Source organism: Papio anubis, chromosome 2, assembly GCF_008728515.1.
Source record: "Papio anubis isolate 15944 chromosome 2, Panubis1.0, whole genome shotgun sequence".
Classification (NCBI taxonomy): Eukaryota; Metazoa; Chordata; class Mammalia; order Primates; family Cercopithecidae; genus Papio; species Papio anubis.
This window is the reverse complement of record NC_044977.1, coordinates 45,989,718-46,014,174: the sequence shown is the minus strand read 5'-3', so window position 1 is coordinate 46,014,174 and position 24,457 is coordinate 45,989,718. Positions and strand designations below refer to the sequence as shown.

Below are 24,457 nucleotides of genomic sequence, written 5' to 3'. Positions count from 1 at the left end.
GCACGCTTAATCAGCTCAAACAGGCACAGCCCCTGGGACGCGGTCAGTGCTTACGAGAGGCTGCTTGTGAAGTGTCTGAAATACTAATATGACTCGAAGTCAGACAAGCTTCGACTCCCATGCCAGCGGGAACAAGAGGGAAGCGCTCACTCAGCTTTCGGGGCCTCACCCAGTCCCCGGCAGTCCTGCGCCCCGCCCTCCGCCCTTTACGGGGCCGGCGCTCCGCCCCCCGACCCCGCGCCCCGCCCTAGTCGGTCCCGGCGCCCCGCCCCCGCCTCTGGCGCCCCCGCAGCCCCGCCCCACGTCACGTCGGCCCAGCAGGCCTCGCGCATCGCCCGGCGGCGTCCGCGCACGCGCGGTTCCGAGCCGGACTCTGCGACGGGTCTTGGCGCGGATCGCGTCCCGGGGCAGTGCACGCACACTTGGGCGGGGCGCGGGCCGCGCTGCGTCCGAAGCGGGTCCGACGCCGTCGCTGGGCCCAAGATGGACCTCCCGGCGCTGCTCCCCGCCCCGACCGCGCGCGGAGGGCAACATGGCGGCGGCCCCGGCCCGCTCCGCCGAGCCCCAGCGCCGCCCGGCCCGAGCCCCGCGCGCCGCCGCCTGCTATTGGTGCGGGGCCCCGAAGATGGCGGGCCCGGGGCGCGGCCCGAGGAGGCCTCCGGGCCGAGCCCGCCGCCCGCCGAGGACGACAGCGACGGCGACTCGTTCTTGGTGCTGCTGGAAGTGCCCCACGGCGGCGCCGCCGCCGAGGCTGCCGGATCACAGGAGGCCGAGCCTGGCTCCCGTGCCAACCCGGCGAGCCGCCCGGAGCAGGGCCCCAGCGGCCCGGCAGTCGCCGCCGGCCCTGGCGTAGCCCCGGCGGGCGCCGTCACCATCAGCAGCCAGGATCTGCTGGTGCGCCTCGACCGCGGCGTCCTCGCGCTGTCTGCGCCGCCCGGCCCCGCAGGCGCGGGCACCGCCGCGCCCCGTCGCGCGCCCCAGGCCTCCGGCCCCAGCACGCCCAGCTACCGCTGCCCCGAGCCGCAGTGCGCGCTGGCCTTCGCCAAGAAGCACCAGCTCAAGGTGCACCTGCTCACGCACGGCGGCGGTCAAGGCCGGCGGCCCTTCAAGTGCCCGCTGGAGGGCTGCGGCTGGGCCTTCACAACGTCCTACAAGCTTAAGCGGCACCTGCAGTCGCACGACAAGCTGCGGCCCTTCGGCTGTCCGGTGGGCGGCTGTGGCAAGAAGTTCACTACGGTCTATAACCTCAAGGCGCACATGAAGGGCCACGAGCAGGAGAGCCTGTTCAAGTGCGAGGTGTGCGCCGAGCGCTTCCCCACGCACGCCAAGCTCAGCTCCCACCAGCGCAGCCACTTCGAGCCCGAGCGCCCTTACAAGTGTGACTTTCCCGGTAACTGCGCGCTCGGGGGCGGGCGGGCTGCGCGGTGTTGCAGGCAGGCCCCGGGTGCCACGTCCGTCCCACAGAGGGGCCTGCCAGACCTTAGCAAGCCGGGGACGCAGGCTCTTCGGGATTTGTGTTCTAGCTCCTTCCATGTCATTCGATTTGAGATCTTGGCCCTGCCTTGCCGCAGGGATTTCGATGGCAGGTAGCGCAGATCACCACAGCTGCGCTTCCCAAAGGCGGCGGCAACAGATACCCTTAACCTGCTTGCGCTTGATGAAAGCGGCAGCGCATCTTCACAGAGTGGCACGGAGCTGTGTGTCAGGTCTTTATTTTCCTCAGTCTCGTCATTTACTTATGGGGTGCACACTCCGTGCTGGAGGAGCAGAGATGAATGTGGCCAGATTCAGGACCTTAACACGCTGGGAGGATAGCCACAGGTGTGCGCACATCCTGGCTTTTTTGCCTTTTATACTTTTATTTCCGTTTTACCTCACAGTTTTGTGAAGTTTTAAAAATTAGCCGACTGTGAAGGTTAAAAACTGTCCTCATTTTACACATGAAGAAACAAAGGCCGAGCCTCGTGGAGAAAGTCCACTGCTGGTGGCCGGGCGCTGTGGCTCACGCCTGTAATCCCAGCACTTTGGGAGGTCGAGGCGGATGGATCACAAGGTCAGGAGATCGAGACCATTCTGGCTAACACGGTGAAACCCTGTCTCTATTAAAAGCACAAAAAATTAGCCGGGCGTGGTGGCAGGCGCCTGTAGTCCCAGCTACTCGGGAGGCTGAGGCAGGAGAATGGCATGAACCCCAGAGAGGGAGCTTGCAGTGAGCCTAGATCTCGCCACTGCACTCCAGCCTGGGCGACAGAGCCAGACTCTGTCTCAAAAACAAAAACAAGAAAAGTCCACTGCTGGTTATTTCTCCGCTGTCTCCACTGTGTGGACTTACAGTTGTAGGGAATGTAGGACTCCAACACAGTTAATTCTTCACCAGGATGGGCAGCTTTCCCTGCTTTCACAGGGACGGGGTTCCTCCAGAAGGGCAAGAGAGGATTCCTGCCTGGAAAGGCAGAAGAATGGGGTCGGCTGGATGGCAGAACCCAGGTGGGGATTGTGGGCTGTGGTGAGGGCCCAGGAAGAAGGACCAGTCATTCAAACCAAACTGGAACGTGTGCCTAGCATGCCCTTAACCTGTATATGCACACGGCTCTCCTTATAATGTTTTCAAACAAGAATTTTGAAAGGATGAGATGATAATTATGAACGGGTTTTATTATTTTTTCTCTCACATATGCCCGTGGACTGTCTTGCGCATTCCTCTTCAGAGAGAATGTGGCTTGAGGCCACTAGCTCAAAGCCTTTTTTAGTCATACATTCTTGGGAATCTGATGGTGGCTGTAGACCCTCTCCCTGCTAAAAAAGTTTCATTCTGTGTATGATGCTAGGAAGGTTAGGGATCCTGCCTGCTTCCAGGCGTGAGGTCCCTTGAGGGTTTTGTGTTGGCTGATCCATGAGGCTTCTTGTGTTGAGATGAGATTAGATGGTTAAAAGCAGGAGCAGTACCAGTGAAGCATCATCAAAGGGCCCAGACCTGAATTTCCTGAGGGCCTGAGCCAGGGAGTGGGAATGATGAGGGTCTCTAGCAGGTGAGACTGCAGAGGGAGAACCAAAGGGTGTAATTATCTATGGGGTTGTGGGGGGTTCTTGGGGGTATTTTGGGACCAATCGAGGCCAAAGATCAGCATTTCCTGGTTAGATGTTGCTGGGGAAAGTAGGGTTCCTTGGGTTGATACTTTTGGGCAGTGCTATGCCATGTGCATCTGTGTGGCAGTTCACAGGCACGATGGTATCTTGTTAAAGTCTCCAAGAAGAGCTGCGGCAAAGACCCGTGTTAAACATCCTGCAGCCTCATATTTTCCACCCTGTTGGAGCCTTGAATGTTTCTGTTGGAGGAGAAGCATTGCTGTGGAATTGTTAAGGCTTGGCTGCTTTGGCCGGGGGTTAGGATGGAGGTGAAGATTACAAAGCAGAGAACCTAAGGAAATGGCAAAAGGAAAAAGAAGCCAAATAGCAAGGGACAGGGCTGGCAGTTAGAGGGTGTCAGGGAGGAAATTTGGATGTGTAGAGGATGCAGCATCACCCCCAAGGGGTGAAAATCCTGGCCAGTAGGATGATTTGTAACCTTTCAAAGATCAACCCTGCCAGACAAAATCTTGTTCCTTAGTATTTGATTTCTCTCATGGGGTTCTTGGGTCTCAGCCTGTGTTTAGGATCAGTACTCTGGAACTGGCCAGTAGATGGCTTTGAACAGAGAGCTTTCTCTTTATCAGTTGTTCCATCTCAAAGTCGTGTTGCAGCAGGTGGCCAGCGTGTGCCTATTGGCTGCCATTAGCTGCCTTCTTGTGGTGATCACAAAGCCAACAAGCATTAATGGTCATCCCTTTTTAGAGAGTGCTTGTGAGTCATGTTTTTCCTTGTCTGCTTCAGGGTGAACAGTGTCCGGTGGGTGTGACTAGCATTAGCTATGTTGTATAATTTTTGCCACACTTTGAGCAGGGTTTGTGTTTTCCTTGTTCAGGCTGTGAGAAGACATTTATCACGGTGAGTGCCCTGTTTTCCCATAACCGAGCCCACTTCAGGGAACAAGAGCTCTTTTCCTGCTCCTTTCCTGGGTGCAGCAAGCAGTATGATAAAGCCTGTCGGCTGAAAATTCACCTGCGGAGCCATACAGGTAATGAGCTAGGGAACGCAAAGCATTTGGACCCAAGATTTGTCTTCATCGTAGCTGTTGGAGTTGTAAATTTTATGCTGTGTACTTTTTTTCTTTTACAAGGTGAAAGACCATTTATTTGTGACTCTGACAGTTGTGGCTGGACCTTCACCAGCATGTCCAAACTTCTAAGGCACAGAAGGTAATCCTTACATTTTGGTTTGCATTATCAGCTTTGAAAATGAGTGATCTGTCAGCAGCAGAAACTAACGAATGAAATATCTGTAGACGTTTTTTAAGTTGTAAAAATAGCTCAGTGTTGATAATTTGGAAAATTCAGAAAACTGTAAAAAAAAAATTGCTGAGAATCTCATCACCTGAAAATACTTTTTTCTGTGTGTACTTTTTTTTTTTTCCCCGAGACGGAGTCTCGCTCTGTCGCCCAGGCTGGAGTGCAGTGGCGCGACCTCGGCTCACTGCAAGCTCCACCTCCCGGGTTCACGCCATTCTCCTGCCTCAGCCTCCCGAGTAGCTGGGACTACAGGCGCCTGCCACCACGCCTGGCCAATTTTTTTTTTGTATTTTTAGTAGAGACGGGGTTTCACCGTGTTAGTCAGGTTGGTCTCGATCTCCTGACCTTGTGATCCGCCCACCTCAGCCTCCCAAAGTGCTGGGATTACAGGCGTGAGCCACCACACCCGGCCCTGTATATAATTAAAAAAAAAAAACTTAATTGGTATACTCTGTTCTTTAAAAAAAAAAATTCCAGTTTTGTTTAACTTAACATTGTAGAATAAGCTTTCTTCATGTAATTACAAGTTTTCGTGGTGGTAATGACAACCCTGGAGACTGTCCAGGTGATGCTCAGCACTTTACATGTGTGTCTTCTATCTTCACAACAACCTCAAAGCTAATGTTCTTATTCTCCCTGTTTTACAGTGAGACTCGGAGAGATTCGATGGTTTTTCTGTGCTTGCACAACTGGGCTCTGAGGATTTAATATAAAAATGTCACTTAGGAAAAGACACAGTCTTTACAAGTTGGCTTAAGAGAGTCTTTTAGCATTGCAGCTGATGCTCTGTGCACATTTCTCATGGCCCTCTGTCGCTCGGAAAGCTTGTTGATCATGAGGGTTTCTAAACAATAGAAACACCTTCATCAATACATTTGGGACTCCACTGTTCTTAAATTGAAATAGCATTAATTGTTCAATGTGTGACTCTGGGGTCTGCTTAGTCATTAAGGTAGAATTTTTAACTATGGGGTAGCTAAATTGCAAATCTTCTCACATGGATTAAAGACAGAGTAAAGATTTCCTGAAATGTACTACTGATTTTTGTAAATGTGAAGTTTGTATTTTGGTATATTTTGTAGAATTTTAAACAAAGAATCACGGTGAATTGTATGAGGAATCACAGCTCCTTTATTTTTCTGTCTGGCAGGAAACATGATGATGACCGGAGGTTTACCTGCCCTGTCGAAGGCTGTGGGAAATCGTTCACGAGAGCAGAGCATCTGAAAGGCCACAGCATAACCCACCTAGGCACAAAGCCATTCGAGTGTCCTGTGGAAGGTAGATTTTAAAACATTGCTTTGAGCAGTAAACTAAGTACCAGGCCAACATTTATCTTGTTAAGTTTCCATTGTTTGAAGGTAAATGTTAGCTGCTTAAAGACTGACTCAATATAAGTTGTGGCGTTATGTTTAGTTACCTCGTTGAGTTAGTTGTACTATTTTGGGAGTAGTGACTTGAGAATCAGACATGGTTTGACTCATGGCCCTGATCCTCACTAGATCTGTGGCTCTAGTTAAGTTACCTGTTTAATTTGGTGGTCATGAGGATTAGGTGAAACGTGGAAAATGCCTGTTTATCCATCTGGCGTGGAGCTCGGACTCAGTAAATTGTAGGTACTTTTGAGATCACGTCTGAATGGTCGCTCCAATCATTTTGTAATTGCATAGCAATAAAGCTAGACTGACTTTTTTTTGTTTGTTTTAATTTTTGAGACAGAGTCTTGCTTTGTCGCCCAGGCTATAGTGCAATGGCGCAATCTTGGCTCATTGCAACCTCTGTTTCCCAGGTTTAAGTGATTCTCATGCCTCAGCCTCCTGAGTAGCTAGGGCTACAGGCGTGCGCCACCACGCTTGGCTGATTTTTATGTTTTTAGTAGAGACAGGGTTTCACCATGTTGGCCAGGCTGGTCTCAAACTCCTGACCTCAAGTGATCCACCCACTTTGGCCTCCCAAAGTGCTGGGATTACAGGTGTGAGCCACCGCACCCAACCTGACTTTTTAAAAGGGATAGTAGAGAGGTTTCTTCCTTTAAAACACTGAAGCCTTAGTTCATTTGCCAGAAATTGGCTGCGTGACCTGTGCGTGCTGGCCCTACTCTAGTTCTGCAGGTGCACTGGGAGGCAGTGAGCCAGGGCATGTCGGGTGGTCATGGATTCAAAGTCTGGCTCTACTGCCCCCTAAAGTGGTGACCTCAGGCAAGCTGCTTCTTTGGGCCTTGGTTTCCTTATCTGAAAGAGAGAATATTAAAGACCCATTTAAAGCTGAGACTAGCTCTTAGAACATAGTGAACATATATACAAGTGAACGTATATGCAGTTCCTTCTTCCGTCAGGGTTTCAGCTGGAGGTGCAGACAGGGGAACAGGTAACATGTAGGGTGCTGCAGGGACACAGAGGGTTTCCCCAGACTGCTCTTCGGGGTGAGAATGACCTCACAGTCAGCTGAAGAAGGGGAAAGCGCACCAGACATGTGCGTGTGGGTGTTGGGGGTGGAATGGCCTGGGAGAGCCTCTCAGGGCCACGAGTGGCAGGCTTGAGTGTTTGGGTGAGCGTATAATGTGATCATGTTTGAGTTGTGGCTCAGTCTGACTTCAGGAAGGAAAGCAGCCAAGGGTGTGGGGAGGTGGGATGGCCTGGATGGGGGCGTTAATGGTGGGAAAAGAGAAAGCGGCATCGATGGCAGAGGTGGGAGTTAGAAGTCACAATATACGGTGATGGATTTGGATTTTAGTTGAGGTCAGTGTCTCAGCTGAGTGGATTTGGAGGAAACAGTTTGGTTTGGACATGTTGTGTTTTTGGTACCTTTGTGCATCTAATGCACAAAGGGCAGGGGATGTGCTGCTGGCGCTGAGGAGAGTAGACCAGGCAGGGAGCGAAGCAGACAGCACCCAAGTCGTCATTTAAGCCACAAAAGTGGATGAAATTCTCAAGGAAGAGTATAAATGGAGGAGAGGCAGGGTAGTGTAGTTGATCAAAAACCTGAATTCTGGAGTCACACTGCCTGGATTCGAGTCCCAAGTCTGCCTCGTAAGTAGCTCTGGGACCTTGGACAAACACTTGAAGCTCTCTGTGCCTCTTCCTTGTCTGTAAAGTGAATAAAACCTCCCAGGGTTGTTGGCGAAGGCTGGATTGGTTAGTAAGTTTAGAGCATATGGAAAACATCAGTACATATGTCAGTTTACTGTTGTTATGATTGCTGTTAGATTTTCTTAAAAAGGACCTAGGACAGAGCCCTGGAGCTGCCCCCGATTCCAGTGGAGTGGCTGGGACGGGTACTGGCAGGACCAGCAAGAGCACAGAGGGGGTGGTGCTGAGGTGAGAGGGGATGTGTGGAAGTGGGGGTCACCTTGAGTGCTAGGGTGAGCCAGGACCAGGGAAGACATGCCTCAGTGCCACCTGCGGGGTTGTCTTGGTGTGTTGATGGATGAGGTTCCGTGGGGTCACTCAGGCAGAGTCCTGCTCTGATGCCCTGAGAGGTGGCCTGAGTGGGAGACGGGGATGGTTTGTGCTGACACTTCCACCAGAGGTGACTGGGGAAAGGGGAAAGGTGGGAGTTGGCTGTGGAGGATGGGGCATTTATTTCTGTAGAGCTCTGTTTCTTCCAGCAAGTCTAGGTGTTCTGCTGGGAGAGAAAGGGGGCACTCCCCACGTGGTGTGGGCAGCATGTGGAGATGGAGTTGGAGCTAGTGGGAGGAGCCCAGAACCTCTTCTCAGCTGGACTGAGAGTTGATCATTCTTGGGGCTGGGCAATAGTTGGGACTGATGATACCATTTTTTCCACTTTGGTAGATGTTTGAACTGTTGTATAATAAAAAGTAAAAGGCAAAACTACCTTTTTTATAGTAACAGGAGGAGGAGGAAAGGACAGGACCACAGACCAGAAGTCTGTCTGAGGGCAGGCACTGGGTGGCATCATGACAGCCTCGGGGCTGTGTGTTGCTGGGGCCTGTGTCTCGTGTGTTGCTGAGCCTCGTGCTTGCCTGGCCATCCACATGAGCGCCTCACTGTCCTCTGAATGCAGCTTGCAGACAGGTCTATCAGTAATGGCTGCTTCTGCCTCTCCCTGGTTGCAGCGTGGATTTGTAAAGAATGGACACAGATCTCAATATATGGGCAGAATTTGGAAAAGCCAGCAGTTAGTACACATGGAGAAATGATTACATTCCTGGTTGTCACAGGAAATACAAACCAAAATGAAATAATTTTTGCCTATGGAATTAGCAAATACTTTAAAAAATGGAAACCCAGTGCTGGCAAGAGTGTGCAAGGGTCCTGTTGTAGCGTGGCCCTGCCATTGGGAAGGCATTTTACAGAAGATGTGCTTAGAGCCTCTGCTCTGTGACCTGTCTCTAGAAATCCGTGCTCAGGACCCCCAGCTGGGAAAGGGGGTTCCAGGGTACCCTGTGTACCATGGTGAGCAGGGCATGCGGAGGAAACTGTGCATTTTCAGGGCAAGCCTGGGCCATCGGACCATCTCCTGTGTTTCCCAGATGGTCTTTGATGAGCCTGACCTGGAAATGAGTTTGCAGCTGTATTAGAAAATGAAAAATGTAGTTGAAAACTACATTCACAGGCAGCCAAGGCCCTTACTCATCTGGCCGTATCCTATCTTCATAGCCTCTTTCCTTAAAATATCCCTCCTCCAGGTGCTGGGCTCCAGCAGTACCGCCCCACCGTCCTGAGAAGGTGCTGCGAGTGCGTCGTTGCTCGCTCCACTTGCTTAGGTCCGTGCAGAGGCTCTGTAGACAGATATGGCTTTATTGGGCCCTCAGCACCCCTGAGAAGCAGGTGTCATTCCCATTTCACAGAACAGAAAAAGGAGACCCGCAAAGGATAAATAATTTGTCTAAGGCCACACTGCTGGTAAGAGGTTGAACTGGAACCCAGGCTGGGGTGCCTGCACAGCTGCCCTTCATGCCCCCATACCTTGGCTGGGCAGCTTTTGCGGCAGGAGCACCATCTGCTTTGCTGCACAGTGGCCCAGTCACCTCAAATGCTGTATACTCCTGAGACCACTTTTCTGCCTTCTTGGGAGGTGTGCGGTTTCCTCTGCCGCTTGCATGCTTCAGTGTTGGCACTGACTTACTGCCCTTTATTGAAGCAGCTGGCTATTCTACTTGCCCCTGCTGGGTGCAGGTCTCTGGCCGCCAAGAGCTCCACGTCTTCTCCCTGCACCCGTATGGGGCAGAGCGCCAGCGTAGTGGAAAGCCAGGGCACGGAGGGGAGGTGACTATAACTTTGAATGTGTCTTGTTTTTCCTCTGATGCCTGTGTGCAGATCAGAGTCATAAGTGGATTGGGAGTGTAAGCAAGGAGATGCCAGCTCTGGGCTCCAGGACACCCGCTCAGTCTCCCTGGGCATCCAGTGTCTCAGGGGGAAAGTGAAAGGACTGGCTTTGGTGATCTGTCAAGATAGTTTCCAGCTCTAAATGTCATCCTAGGATTACATTTTTTATGGTAATAGCTTAATCGAGATGACTAGAATAAATTGTTTGCAACTGAATGTTTAAGCAGTTAATACTTAATTTGACTTAATCTTCCCAACATCTCCATGTAGTGGGTGAAGAAACAGGCACAGAGGTTGCTTAGACATAGCTGAGGTAGGACTTCAAATCTCCCTACGGGTTTCACTGTATCTCTTGCTTTTTAAAAAGTCTGCTTTTGACTTGAATTGCTTGTGATGCTACTCCTAGAGATATTTGGTTTCTGTCCTTGCCAGTAGCCAGGGTGCAAAATGCAGGTCTGGTGGTTCTGATCTGATGAGGAAGTGTCACTTGTTCCTGGTTCCTTGGTGATCCTCAGGTTTCACACTCATTACTCTTTTTGTTCCAGGATGTTGCGCAAGGTTCTCCGCTCGTAGCAGTCTGTACATTCACTCTAAGAAACACGTGCAGGATGTGGGTGCTCCGAAAAGCCGTTGCCCGGTCTCTACCTGCAACAGACTCTTCACCTCCAAGCACAGCATGAAGGCACACATGGTCAGACAGCACAGCCGGCGCCAAGGTCTGCACTTTCCACGGCCCCCGTGGGGAGCTGCTTCCCTGCAAGAAACAGGAATAGTGCCAGTGCCGTCTGTTCCTTCTTCACCTCTTGGAAGTCGTCGGGCAGTGGGGTTGTGGCCATGGTTGCCAAGCCAAGTGGCCTCTTTTGCACTTTCTCTGCCACTTTCTTGCTTTCGACCCTCTAATCCCTCCCATGTCTTTTGTTTTTTGAGACAGGGTCCCTCTGTCACCCAGGCTGGAGTGCAGTGGTGTGATCGTGGCTCACTGGAACCTCAGGGTCCTGCTCAAGTGATCCTCCCACCTCAGTCTCCAGAGTAGCTGAGCCCACAGGCATGCACCACCATGCCCAGCTAATTTTTGCATTTTTTATAGAGACAGGGTTTTACTATGTTGCTCAGGCTGGTTTTGAACTACTGGGCTCAATCAGTCTGCCCACCTCAGCCTCCCAAAGTGCTGGAATTACAGGCATGAGCCACCATGCCTGGCCCCTCCCGTGTCTTTGAAATGCTTTCCTGGAAGAATGTTTCACTTTGTTGACTTTCCCTAGCATATGTCCCCTAAGCCTGTGTCTCTCACTGGGACTTTTGTCCTGAATTCTGGACCTGCCCCTCCTGCGTTTCCGTCTGCCTCAGCTATTCTCTCTCTAAGTAACAAAGGCCAGAGCAGAGTTGTGTTTCAGGAGTGGACTGGGAGCAGTGAGGGCTGGAGAGGGCAGGGTTAGAGGGGAAAGTGACAGTGGCTGGGTGACCTGTAAGGGGAATGCTGAGTATGTGAGTGCCTGGTCATTGGGCAGCTTTGCAGCATGGGACTAGGAAACCTATCCCACTAGGCCTTCTCCACAGTGCAGGATGCAGAAGTGCCTGGCAGCTGTGGTGGCGGCCCGTCTGAGGAGCACGCACATGTGCCCTGCTCTCTGGGGCCTGGTGCGGTTATCGCTCCTCACTGGGCCTGGCTGATGGCATCCTAGCTAGCCCTAGAGTTACTTCTGCTGCTCAGTCCGTGGAAGCTGTGTGTGTCACCAACTGGGTCCTCCTGTGGATTGTGTGACCAGCAGCACCACAGGAGAGCACTGGCCTTGAGGCGCAGCTGTGTCACAGCTGCCGCATTGGCAGGGGACAGGCCTCCATGCCTCGCACAGAGTTTGATGAGGGGTTGGGCTCAGGGCAGGTCTGTGGCCTTTGCTTTCTTGTGATCCTATTTGGAAGTGGTCATGAAGCCCCTCCTTGGAATCTTGGACACTGATCTTTCACAGTTTACAGCAGTTGCCATTCAGCTTTATATTTAAATAAATTGCCCTTCTTGCTTCAGTAGTGTCTTGAGGACAGGGAATGTGTGTGCCACCTGATTCATGTTGGAGGGTGTCATCTTTGCTCACAGAGGCCCACATGACCAGGCCCCCTTTCTCTGATGGCTCTATGAGACTACATCACTCAGGCCTCTCCCCTGTTCCGCCGTTCCCTCTCATGGCACACTTCCCCTTTCCTGACCTGGCCAATTCAGAAGTCAGCAGAAGCCCAGTGTTATACCAGATGCACTTTCCTTAAACTCTAGTGGGATGTGAGACCCTCTTCTGCAGCAGCTTGTGTATCCCAGGCTTGAATTTCTTGTGCAACAATGACTTATTTGTGTGTCATCCCCCTTCCAGCTGTCGGGTAGGAGACCAGGTGTCACCATTTCTCCTAGTGAAAAACAGGCACTAGAACACCTGGTTACTGTGGGATTATGTCATGCCCTCAGTGGGTTGTTTCAGTCCCCCTAACGGTGGTCCTGGGAGTGGGGTCCTCACTGGTGAAACCAAGATAGAAAGTACTTGCCAGGGTCACACCCGCAAGAAGGGCTGGGGCTGGGCTTTGAACTGTGGTGATCATGACTGTTTTGCCAGATGCTCTGCTTACTGATGTTTATTTAGTGATTGTGTTAATATCTGGCCCTTGTACATGTCTGGTCTCTCTAGTAGTAAATGTTTATAGAATTAGTAAAGTGCTAAATAAGGAAATTTATTAATAAATGGGTATCATTTGCACTGAGATTATTCATGGTCTCTTCACAGGGAGCTGAATCCTCAAGAGAGTCAAGGGAGTTTTTAGAAAGTTTTGAAAAACTGACATAGTTTTCCATTTTTAATTTCGCCAAAGGATCACTACCATTTTCTTTCAAAATGCTTCATTGGTACCAAGGGATATTTATTGAAGAAGTGATGCTATATTGATGCTTTTTTTTAAGCTTTGAAGTAATATGACAACCAAAGACGATACATTCTGAATTTGATTTGCTTTTTGTCTAGAATAGATTTTTGCAGATTTGCATTAGTAAAAATATAAAATATAATAGACACTCTGGCCAGGTGTTCACAGCCTGCAGGTATGAGTTTGGGGTCAGTAACAGCTGGCGTGGGAGAAATAGGATCAGAGAACTGAGAGCAGGTTTTCCTCTGGGCCAGGCGCTGGCACAGTCAGGAAGCTTGGGGACAGTCCTCAGGAAAGGGTGACATCAAGTCCTTATTTGGCTCTTTTGCCCAAATTAATTATTCTCCCATTTTACCATTTGCTTGATGCTTGAAGCATCCTGTGATTTGGTATAACTGGCATGTACTTGTATACAAACCCAAAACTTGCCTATGCATTGAAATTTTTTGGAAGTCATTATTCTCCCAAAGGTATGCTGATTATTTAAATTTCATAGTCATAGAATAACAAATAATCAAATATTTAAAGAGTATTATGACCAAAAATTAAGACTCCAGATGAAGAAGGGCCTGTTAGAATCATTACATGCTGCATCAGGGCTGGGCACTGTGCTGGGAGCTGAGGGGACAGTGGTGGTCAGACGGCTCTCCACCCTCAGGAGGCTTGCAGTCCTGGTGGGGAAATGTGAGGCTGGAAATGCAGTGGTAGGGGAGGCTCTGGGAGGGAAAGCCCGTCAGGAACAGCTCTGTCTAGGGGGCCCCCAGCATGCCTAGAGGTCCTGTGCATCTGCCTAGAGCTGAAGCTTCGGGTCTGTCCTGGCTTTGCCAGGCAGCCAGTTTCATTTCCTTTGTTTACCCCTATATGGCTCCAGTCGGTTTTGGGGTGGCAGCTAGTTGTGGAGTGGAGCACAGAGTTTGGCAAACATGAGCTGACAAGCTGATTTCGAAAATATCCTCAGAGCACAGGCCAGCCAGCAACTGGCAGCTGAGGATGATGTGCCGTGGAAAGGTTCAGTCCTCTCGGGCAGCTCCTGTAGCACCGGGAGGGGAGAGGGCGCAGGCTTTGAAGCCAGAAAGACATGGATGCAAGTCTTACTTTGCTTCTTGCTGTTACCAGTTGGCCTGACCTTAGGAAATGTTATTTAATCTCTCTCCAATTGTTCCTACTGGAGAAAGTCCTGTCAGCCTGAGGATCCAAGACGCATACATAAAGTGTCTGATGTCAGCCGGCATCCCTTCCTGTCCCTTCCTGGGGTGTGTGTCAGGTGCCCCGAGAGACTGGCCGTGGGACTCTGTCATGATAACCAAGCTTCAGGGTCTGGGAAGAGGACAGTCAGTGCTTCCTTGGGGCATCACTTGGTAACATCATGGGCATAAACAAAAGTACTCAGTCTTCAAGGTCATAAAGTAACCGGAGTGTATTCCTTTTTTTTTCAGATCTCTTACCTCAGCTAGAAGCTCCGAGTTCTCTTACTCCTAGCAGTGAACTCAGCAGCCCAGGCCAAAGCGAGCTCACTAACATGGATCTTGCTGCGCTCTTCTCTGACACACCTGCCAATGCTAGTGGTTCTGCAGGTGGGTCGGACGAGGCTCTGAACTCCGGAATCCTGACTATTGACGTCACTTCTGTGAGCTCCTCTCTGGGAGGGAACCTCCCTGCTAGTAATAGCTCCCTAGGGCCAATGGAACCCCTGGTACTGGTGGCCCACAGTGATATTCCCCCGAGCCTGGACAGCCCTCTGGTTCTCGGGACAGCAGCCACGGTTCTGCAGCAGAGCAGCTTCAGTGTGGATGACGTGCAGACTGTGAGTGCAGGAGCATTAGGCTGTCTGGTGGCTCTGCCCATGAAGAACTTGAGTGACGACCCACTGGCTTTGACCTCCAATAGTAACTTAGCAGCACACATCACCACACCGACCTCTTCAAGCACCCCCCAAGAAAATGCCAGTGTCCCGGAACTGCTGGCTCCAATCAAGGTGGAGCCGGACTCGCCTTCTCGCCCAGGAGCAGTTGGGCAGCAGGAAGGAAGCCATGGGCTGCCCCAGTCCACGTTGTCCAGCCCAGCAGAGCAGCACGGTGCCCAGGACACAGAGCTCAGTGCAGGCACTGGCAACTTCTATTTGGTATGAAGCAATCTATTCAGTCACCACCATATAGGTCACTTCTCTCATACTCAGTCTTGAGGATATTCTGGATTAATCCTTTCTATGCAGATGTTTCTGGTTTACAAAAGGACGCAGCCCTGGACTACAAGTCTGGAACTGACAAGTTCTTATGACCTTGACAAATCACCTTAACCTATCTGAGCCTTAAATTCTCATTTATTTCCTACATAAGGAGATTTGGCTAAATGCTTTCTGAGGTCCTTTGGAGTCCTGTGGCTCCATGGTAATGTGCTCCTTTCCTTGAAAATTGGGGGTTTTGTAATGTTGAGATACTTTGCCTCTATGCTTCTCAGCTCATGACCAGCCCTAGAAGAGGAGTCAAGACATAAGCCACCTTCAGAGGTTCAATGGAAACTTTAAAACCATACCAAACTCTTTTTTAGAACTAGAATTAACAAGAAAAGAAAAAAAGGGAGGGGGTTTATGAGCCTTAGTTCTTGGAGGATTATAAGAGTACTCCAATTTTGAGGCTGAACAGTTAATATACTTTATATCAATTATACATTTAATATAATTTAATTTAAAATAATTTAAAGATTATTGGGAGATAGTCTGATTTTCCTGACTCAGATGGGAATGATCAGATAGGGTTTTTTTTGTGTGTGTGTGGCACAGGCTAAATTTGATGGTGACATTTATATTGTTCAGAGTGTTACATCTTATTTTACAACTTTTAAAAAATGTTAAATCTTTTGAAGTAGGATCAGTTGTGAGGCACATAGTAACTGAGGCTCCGTGGAGCCAGCTTTCATTTCTTTCAGTGGGAGAGGACGGTCTCTGTCTCTGCATTTCTGGTGTCTTGCTTGTCGGTGGCAGAGCTATGCTTGCCAGCCTTTGCTTAGGCAGCTATAGCAGTTGCTAAGTGTACAGGTGACTGGGCAGGGATGGGAGGTGGCCACAGTTAGAGACAAGTGTGCAGTCAGTCCCTGGTGCAAGGACTGTGTGCCTCGGTGCCTTGGGAAATGGAAGCTTCCTGGTGCAGCTGTAGCTGTGGGTGGAGGTGGAGAAGCCAGCAAGACCTCGGTCCTAACCCGTGTTCGTTTTCTTGCTAGCTGTGTGGCGTTGGGCTACCTCGCTTCTCTGAGTACAAATGGTGTGTGGTGAATGGGTCCCAGGTATGCTACGAGCTTTGAGGGCTGCTCTTTTTCTCTTCATAGTGATAAGTGTTAAACTGTCTTTCTTTGGAAATGTTCACAGACTTCCAACAGCTGAAGTCCTCTGAATACTGTCTGGCACCCTCAGGAAAGTTCCTGAATTCAGTACCATCATTATTGTTTTTGCGTAAGACTTTTGAGTGTAGCCCCTGCCACCAGAGCGGCCTCTGCCGTGGGTCTCTAAGGTGGGACCTGTCCCGGGCCTGCCGTACACGTGTGTGGCACAGTGTGAAAAGTGTCGCGGAGTGCCATGGTAAGGTGACCCTGGGTCACCCAGGCAAGGCTCAGTGTTTGTTTCAGAAAGCAGAGAAGTATGTAATTGATTTAAAAAGTTTCTGTGTAAAATATTTTACTATGTTTTAGACTTTGGAGGAATACACTTTGCTTCTCTGGATAAGAAAGTCACATACATTGTTCGAGCTCCAAGTTTGTTCGGCCTTCGCCACAAGTGGACGTAGCATTTGGCCCTTTGTGTGCCTTGCTGGCGACTCTGGTTATGGGAGCTCGGATATGTCCCAGAAGCAGGCTTATGGCACTTCTCTAGCTCCCTTGCTACCCTTCCTTTGTGTCTAGATAAGTGACTGATACGCTTTTCTTTGGTCTCAGGAAAGTGGGGGCTCAGCAAGAACTGATTACCGAGCCATTCAACTAGCCAAGGAAAAAAAGCAGAGAGGAGCGGGGAGCAATGCAGGTGAGGCCGTGTGTGCTGCAGCCCTGATGAGCGAGGGCCTGAGGGTTCTCTGTCACTATTACTGGCAGAAGAAACACACAGCAGGTGTTTCTGTGCTCTTGATTTTACTTTTCTGTTCAGAATACCCTTTTTATCAACTCCTTAGTTTTATTTGAACTTAAGGGAAAAAATTAGTAACAAAATTCCCAGCATCAGTATGAACCTATTTTATTTGCCTAAACAAGCTTTGTGAAAGTTAAGGGTTCAAACACCAGTGTCAGTTACCTGGAAGGCTACTAAGGTAAATAAGCAAAGCAGGCCAGGTGTCAGGAAAGCAGAGATTGTGCCTGGTGCTGAATGGCCTTGGGGCCTGATCTTGGCATGGCAGAGACCTGGGGACTGCCACTGTCCCCAGGTACATGTACATGGAGCCAAACTGTGTGTCCTGTGGCATTGTCAGAGTTTTGTTGAAATCTTATTTGAAAATGTTAGCAACTTATTTGTATTTTTAAAGACCAAACAAGAGCTGGTAACCTATGTGGCCTCAAGCATCTGTCCTTCCTGAAAATGGAATAGTGGGATGTAGTGCTTAATGGAAACTGCTAAATCTTTTTCTAAAAAGTAACAGTGGATTTTTAAAATGTATTGTTTTTTGTGTATTTCATTTGTCCTTTGTATTTATCTAAAAGGGTTGATACGATTTTATATCTTGCTCTCTATTCCTAATAGTATCATGACTGACTTCTTATTTAAAATAAATAACAATTGCCGATTTTCTGTTAATCAGTTTTCTTCAAGCCAATGTTTCCCTATAATGTTGTATGCATCAGTGTGGATTGTGACTTAGGAAGAGACACCTCCACGGTTCACGAAGTACCAGAATGGAACTTGCAGAGATAATAGAAGGAAGTGTGGTGGTGAAATTTGTAGAAAGAGTTGACCATAGACCAAGTAAAGTTCATGAAGGAAAGCGGATGCCTTTATTGAACCTGATAGATAATATTGAAGGAAAAAGAGACAAACATTCAAGTATATACCACGTGTCCTATTTCTTACATTGCTTTGGAGTACTATCTATAAAGGAGATTTGATGTTTTCATTACTGTTTTTGTAAATATTTCAGCATTATCTTTAAAAAGTTAAGGATATTGAGGCCGGGCGCGGTGGCTCAAGCCTGTAATCCCAGCACTTTGGGAGGCCGAGACGGGTCGATCACGAGGTCAGGAGATCAAGACCATCCTGGCGAACACGGTGAAACCCCGTCTCTACTAAAAAATACAAAAAACTAGCCGGGCGAGATGGCGGGCGCCTGTAGTCCCAGCTACTCGGGAGGCTGAGGCAGGAGAATGGCGTGAACCCGGGAGGCGGAGCTTGCAGTGAGCTGAGATCTGGCCACTGCACTCCAGCCTGGGCGGCAGAGCGAGACTCCGTCTCAAAAAAAAAAAAAAAAAAAAAAGGATATTGGCCAGGTGCGGTGGCTCATACCTGTAATCCCAGCACTTTGGGAGGCTGAGGCGGTGGATCACCTGAGGTCAGGAGTTCAAGACCAGCCTGGCCAACATGGTGAAACACTCTCTCTACTAAAAACACAAAAAAATTAGCTGGGAGTGGTGGCGCATGTTTGTAATCCTAGCTACTTGGGAGGCTGAGGCAGGAGAATCGCTCAAACCTGGGAGGTGGAGGTGGCAGTGAGCCGAGATTGTACCACTGCATTCCAGCCTGGGTGACAGAAAACAAGACTCCATTTCCAAAAAAAAAAAAAAAAAGTAAGGACATTAAAAAAAATTATAGCCGCCTACTGTTGCCAATTCTTTAAAAATTAACAGTATTTTCTTAATGTCAGTATCTAGCAAATGTTCAAATTTTCAGTTGTCCCAGATGCCTCAAATGTTTTGTGTAACTGTTGTTGGAATTAGAATCCAGTGGGGTTCATATGTCACTACTGGTTGATACATCATCTCTTGACTCTGTTTGACAGCTGTAGGGTTCTCTGCTATCTCTTGTCTGGTTTTTGTTGAAGGAACTGATTGTTCTTTCGAGTGTGCCAGTCTGGACCTTAATGATCACATCACTGTTTTAACACGTTCCTTCCTTTTTTTTCTTTTTCTGTAAATTAGTAGTTATGTCTAGTGGTTAGATCTGGTTGGTTGATAAAACTCTGCTGCAGGTAGGGGTGGGTTCTCGCTGGAGGCCCCCAGCCTTTGGCGGGCTGTCTGTCTGTACTGCTGGCGACCATTGTGACCAGATACTGGATCCACTTATTCCTTAGGGGTTACTCTAAACGGTGGCACTCTAAATCTGTCATTTCTTTCTTACTTATAGCTGGGACATGTCTATAAAGAGCAGCTTCTCATTTTTTTACCCTGAGGTGCAGTTAATGATGTTTGAATCTGTTTGAGTTTCTTAGCATTCTACAGTGATGGTCAGAGTATTTTAATGCACTCATTGGTTTAAATACTTCATAGACTTCTAAGGGAAATTGAAACCTGGTACCTGCTAGGTCTCCTTGTGTGAGTGCAGCAGGAGAATGTCGTCGTGAGGGTGAGGCTGCTGCCACCGCCACTCACATCCTTGAAAAGCCCCTCCGGGTGCCTCAGCCAGTGGAGGAAGGCCACTGTCTCTTTTCCAAAACCTGCAGGGCACCGTTGTCTTCCTGCGCCCATGTGTCTGCTCTGGTTTTAGACCCCTGCCCCCCCCCCAGCATGGGGGGATGCCCGCCTCCCCTCAAAACAGCATCCTGCATACTCATGCTGCATTTATCACAGCTGAGAGTCCCCTGTGGCCGCAGTCCTGGGAGCTGAACGGCAGACTTGATGTGGATATGACCAGGCTCCCCCAGTGCCCTTCCCTGTTCCAAGCCGCATGTGCATTTAATTGTCACACCTCCCCATCTCCTCTGGTCTGGGTGAGGGCCTTGGCCCTCCCTTGTCATGGTGCTTTCAAAGAGGGTGGGCCTATCACTTTGGACTGTCCTCCCTGTGGGCCTGCCTGGTATCTTCTGGAGATGAGACCTGGGCTGGGGTTGCTAGAGACGGGGGCGAGGTGCCCTCCCCCACACATCTTCCCTGGGCTATGCTGTCTACATGTCAGGTATGTAAACCTGGATCCCTGGTTAGGGTGGTAGCTGCTAGGTTTCTTCATCAACCTCCTGGTTTTCCTTTTGTAATTAACTATCTTGCAGTGGATGCTTTGAGACTGTGTGTGGAGCTTGGGGCTCCCTAAGACCATCTTCACTTCTGATACCAACTGCAAGCTTGGGGGTCCTCAAGACCACCCTTAGGTAATTCTCTAGAAGGACTCATGGAGCTGACCGATAGCTGTTGTACTCACAGCTAACGCTTATTGCAGCAAAAGGACACAAATTAAAGCCAGCTGAGGGAAAAGGGGCCCACGCAGGGCTCATGAGAGTTCCTAGTGTGACACTTCAAGTGTCCTCCCATGGAAGTGTGAACAGTGCCAACTTCTCCCAGCAAGTGACAGCACACACAGGTACCATTGCCCCCCAAGGAAGCCCACCTGAGACTCGCAACAAATCTGGAGTTTTGTTGAGTCTCAGTTGTGTGGACTTGCTGGCCTTACTCTCCAGCCCTCCAGAGGCTGAGCTGGCGCTATGTGCCTGAGGCCTCCACCATGGGTTAGCACAGACTGTGGAAGTGGCCCAGTGCGCCCAGTTAGACAGACATTCTTACCAGACAGGGCATTCCAAGGGCCTAGAGATCTCCCAGGAGCCGGGGCCAGAGGCCAGGCCTCTCTGGGCAGGGTTAACCCTTTGCCTTGCAGTGCAAGTGCCCTGTTTCTCTTTAAGCTTTCCTCTCATGTAACACTCAGCGGGGGCTTTTGCCTGTGGGGTTCTAATGGTGATTTTCCATTTCCCTTATTTTTGTATACTTATTTATTAGAATTTTGTAAGGAAGAGCTGTCTCTTCTCCCTCATTTACTTATTCAGTTATGCAGTATGGATTCAATGATACTGATTTGCGATCTCCGCTCACTGCAAGCTCTGCCTCCCAGGTTTACACCATTCTGCCTCAGACTCCCGAGTAGCTGGGACTACAGGCGCACATTGCCACGCCTGGCTAATTTTGTTTTTGTATTTTTAGTAGAGACGGAGTTTCATCGTATTAGCCAGGATGGTCTCGATCTCCTGACCTTGTGATCCGCCCGCCTTGGCCTCCCAAAGTGCTGGGATTACAGGCGTGAGCCACCGTGCCCGGCCTCAACGGTATTGATTCTTTAGGCTGTAGTTAATATTGGATTATGATTAATATTATCACCATTTATTTTGTTGCTCCAGTTGTTCCAGCTGTGGACAATCCTTCAGTTGGATTCTTGTGCCCCATCAGCATTCTCCACCCTAGCTTTTTGTTTTGAGCACTTCCTTCCTTCCTAGCACCAGCAGGCTCTTGTATTATCCCTGTCCCTGCCCTGGAATCAACTCCTCCTCCAGAGAGCCTGGTTTCTTTTGTTAGAGGGTGGTATTTAGAATGCAGACACTAGTTGTACTTACTGTTACTGGGGTGTTGTTACACTAGGGTTTCAGTGGTCAGTGCTGGTGTTTATGTTAACCCACGCTGTGCTTTGGATTCAGGCTATTTCAAATTTTAGATGATATGGTACATATATTATGTATTCATACCACTAGTTACTACATTGGTACTTTTCAGCAAAATATATCTAAATATATCTAAATAAGACTGTAAATAGCTTTACATCAGTTCAGGTCAGTTATGTTGCTAAATTACTTTTGGCATTAAGTTCAGGGGAAAAAAATGGGGTTTGGGACTTTTTGGGTTTCAGGATTTGTGATTGAGAGACTGTGGACCTGTAATAAGTTCAAGAATGAGCAGTTTCTGTGTAAAAGGACTGTTAATGGAATCAGGTCATTTAGAAACAGTCAAGACTCTGCTGTTGTGAATGTGGTTAGGAGCCAGTGCACACCTCAGTTCTTAGGAAATGTGCAGTCTGAGCAATAGCATCTGAAATTCAAGACTGTTCCCATTGTGTTGCTGTTGAGTGTAGAAAATAAAATGTGCCAATTTCTTTATCTCGAGTATTGAGATTCTCCCCTTAGAATAAAACAAGAATTTTTCTCTCAGTGTAAAACTGTCAAGTTTTATTCTTGAAACGAATAGCAAAGTTAAGCTTAAAAAAAGCGTAAACAGCTTCAGAACTATAAATGGGTATGTATACCTCTCTGCTGTCTAAGGGGCAGAGAAGGGAAAGATGATGTGGTGCTTGTCAGAGACAGCAGCAAGACACATGGTGACAGAAAACCAAGGGTATCCTGTGTCACAGTGAAATGTAATGAGGGCAACTCTCCTGCCAAGAGACAAAGATTGAATACATCGGAAGCACACTCTCCGCTGTGTGTTGTCTAGGAGAGTTGCACCCTGTATGGAAATACTTGGGAAGGTTAAGATTAAGACAGGGTAAAATAAAACAAAGGCAAATCACAAAGCAAGGGCTAATGTTAATATGAAAAGTGTAGAATTCAAGGAAAAAGCATGGGGACAAAGAACATTTTTCCTCTTTTTGGTTGCTGTTCATGTGTAGCCTACAACAGAACTATAAGACCCACAGACATTTATTTGAATATTTATTGGAAAACATATACTATCAAACAATATAAGGTAAAAGCCGATAGAAATCTAGAATAATTGAATGTATAGAAACTAGCAGTTTGAAAGTGATTAGTTCATTATCTGCTGATCAAGCAGAAAAAAATAAGCATACGAAGGATGTTTATAATGGGATTAATAAAGTTGATTTAATGGATCCTACTCCATGTCTGTGGAATATTTGTAGAAATTAAACGGAACAAATTAGGGCATCAGGAAAACTATACAAGTCTTTACAAAAAAAAAGTATATATAGTACTGCCTATATATACACATAATATATAGTACTGCCTATATATGCCTATATATGTATATGTATATATGCGTGTATATATGTATATGTGTATATGTATATATGTGTATACACATACATATACGTATACAGATGCATACACACACATGTATATGTATACACGTATGTATATGCATACACACATATACATATATGCACATACATACACATGCACATGTACATATGTGTATATGTGAGTGTGCATGTATACATGTATACATGTTTGTGCATATGTACATATATGTATGTGCATGTGTATGTGTGCATATATGTATATATGTGCATGCGTGTGCATATGTGTATTACAGATGTGTATATGTGTAGGAATGTATATATGTGTATGTGTACATATATGTATATGTGTACATATGTACATGTATAGGCAGTACTATGTTTTCTGATCATAATATGTTAAATTAGTAAAAATTACTTGGAAAACAAAAGAAAACCTCTAGACAATTGGGTGAAAGAAGAAATAAAAGCAAGGCTGGGCGTGGTGGCTCATGCCTGTAATCCCAGCTCAGCTACTCAGGAGGCTGAGGCAGGATAATCACTTGAACCCGGGAGGCAGAGGTTGCAGTCAGCCAAGATCGCACCGTTGCACTCCAGCCTGGGCAACAAGAGTGAAAGTCCATCGCCAAATAAATAAATAAATAAAAGCTAATTACAAATACAGGAAAATGGATAGGCCATGTGTTTATAAGTTTGAACTCTTGAGCCAGTGACTTCTCTGCACATTCAGCTTTCTCCTTTGTGAAATGGTAATAGAAGCATGCTGCACTTGGGATTCTTGTGGATTACACGTGAGGGTCTTAGAAACACTTGACGTTGAAGCCAACTATTATGTATTACTGTATATGGAACACAAGGGATGTGGCCAAAACTAGATTCAAGTTTGTGCCTCAGATGTCTTCCTGTCAGAACAGAGTCAAATCCAGATTTTGATGCTTAAATGTGACAGCTTATTCAGATTTAGAAAAACTTTGGTATGGGCCAAAGAAAACATATCCCCAGGCCATCATTTTCCATTTCTGTCTGAGTAATTAAAAAAAAAAAAAAAGCGTCAAGTAAATTCCACAAATTCTTTGGAATACATAGAGGTAAATAGATATCATGTTAACTGTATGATAATAAGTTAGAATACTTGCAACAAAATGCAGCGTTTTCTAGAAAAACAAGTAATCATTCAGAAATAAGAATATGAATAGTTCATTAACAGTTACTCCCCTTTGTGGAATTTGTGCAGTAAATGCTGCTCCAAAGCTCTGTGGAAAACAGAAGCTTCCCATGAAAAATCTGACAAGGATATCTCTCAGAAAGAGAGCTGTAATCCCAGCACTGTGGGAGGCTGAGGTGGTAGTATTGCTTGAGGCCAGGAGTTCAAGACCAGCCTGGGCAACGTAGTAAGACCCCCATCTCTAAAATAATAATAATAATAATTAGCCAAGTGTGGTGGTGCAAACCTGTGGTCCCAATTACTGGGGAGGCTGAGGGGGGAGAATCACTTGAGCCCAGGAGATGGAGGTTGTAGTGAGCTAGGGTCTACCACTGCACTCCAGCCTGGGTGACAGTAAGACCTTGTCTCAAAAAAAAAAAAAAAGAAAAGCTATAGATTGGTGACTCCTACGAAGATAGATGGAAATGTTCTAAATAAAACACACTTAGGATCTGGCAATGTATATATTTAGTGTACTATTCTAACCAAATAGAGCTTAATCAGATAGCTTGAGAATGATTTAATGTTAGGAAGTCTGTTAATTGCATTATCTCAATAATCGGTGAAGAACTTTATTATTTTCTCAACAAATCCTATATTTGATTTACAAAATTGATATTCATTACTGTACTGGTGGGACTAGGAATGTAATAAAAGATTATGTGCCCAAACCAACAGCCAACATCATGCTTAATGGTGGGTTATCAGAGGCGTTCTGTCCACACACCTAGGAGTTAGACAGGAATTGCGTGTATTACCCTTGTTACCC

The 24,457-nt window shown here is 47.9% G+C and overlaps 1 protein-coding gene across 5 annotated transcripts in view; it reads left to right on the top strand.

The window, feature by feature from the left end:
- Positions 1-359: 359 nt before the first annotated feature.
- The window catches only part of ZXDC (ZXD family zinc finger C), a 38,187-nt gene continuing 14,089 nt past the window's right edge, over positions 360-24,457 (top strand). Inside the window, exons 1-8 of one of the 5 annotated variants that reach the window (XM_021934155.2) lie at positions 360-1,390; positions 3,962-4,114; positions 4,217-4,295; positions 5,536-5,666; positions 10,219-10,389; positions 14,011-14,696; positions 15,791-15,853; positions 16,499-16,583. In XM_021934155.2, coding sequence (XP_021789847.1) covers positions 484-1,390; positions 3,962-4,114; positions 4,217-4,295; positions 5,536-5,666; positions 10,219-10,389; positions 14,011-14,696; positions 15,791-15,853; positions 16,499-16,583 — 2,275 coding nt within the window. In that variant the 5' untranslated portion in view covers positions 360-483. The remainder of the gene's footprint in view (positions 1,391-3,961; positions 4,115-4,216; positions 4,296-5,535; positions 5,667-10,218; positions 10,390-14,010; positions 14,697-15,790; positions 15,854-16,498; positions 16,584-24,457) is intronic. The other 4 variants (XM_021934158.2, XM_003894049.5, XM_021934159.2 and 1 more) reach the window with 4 other exon arrangements.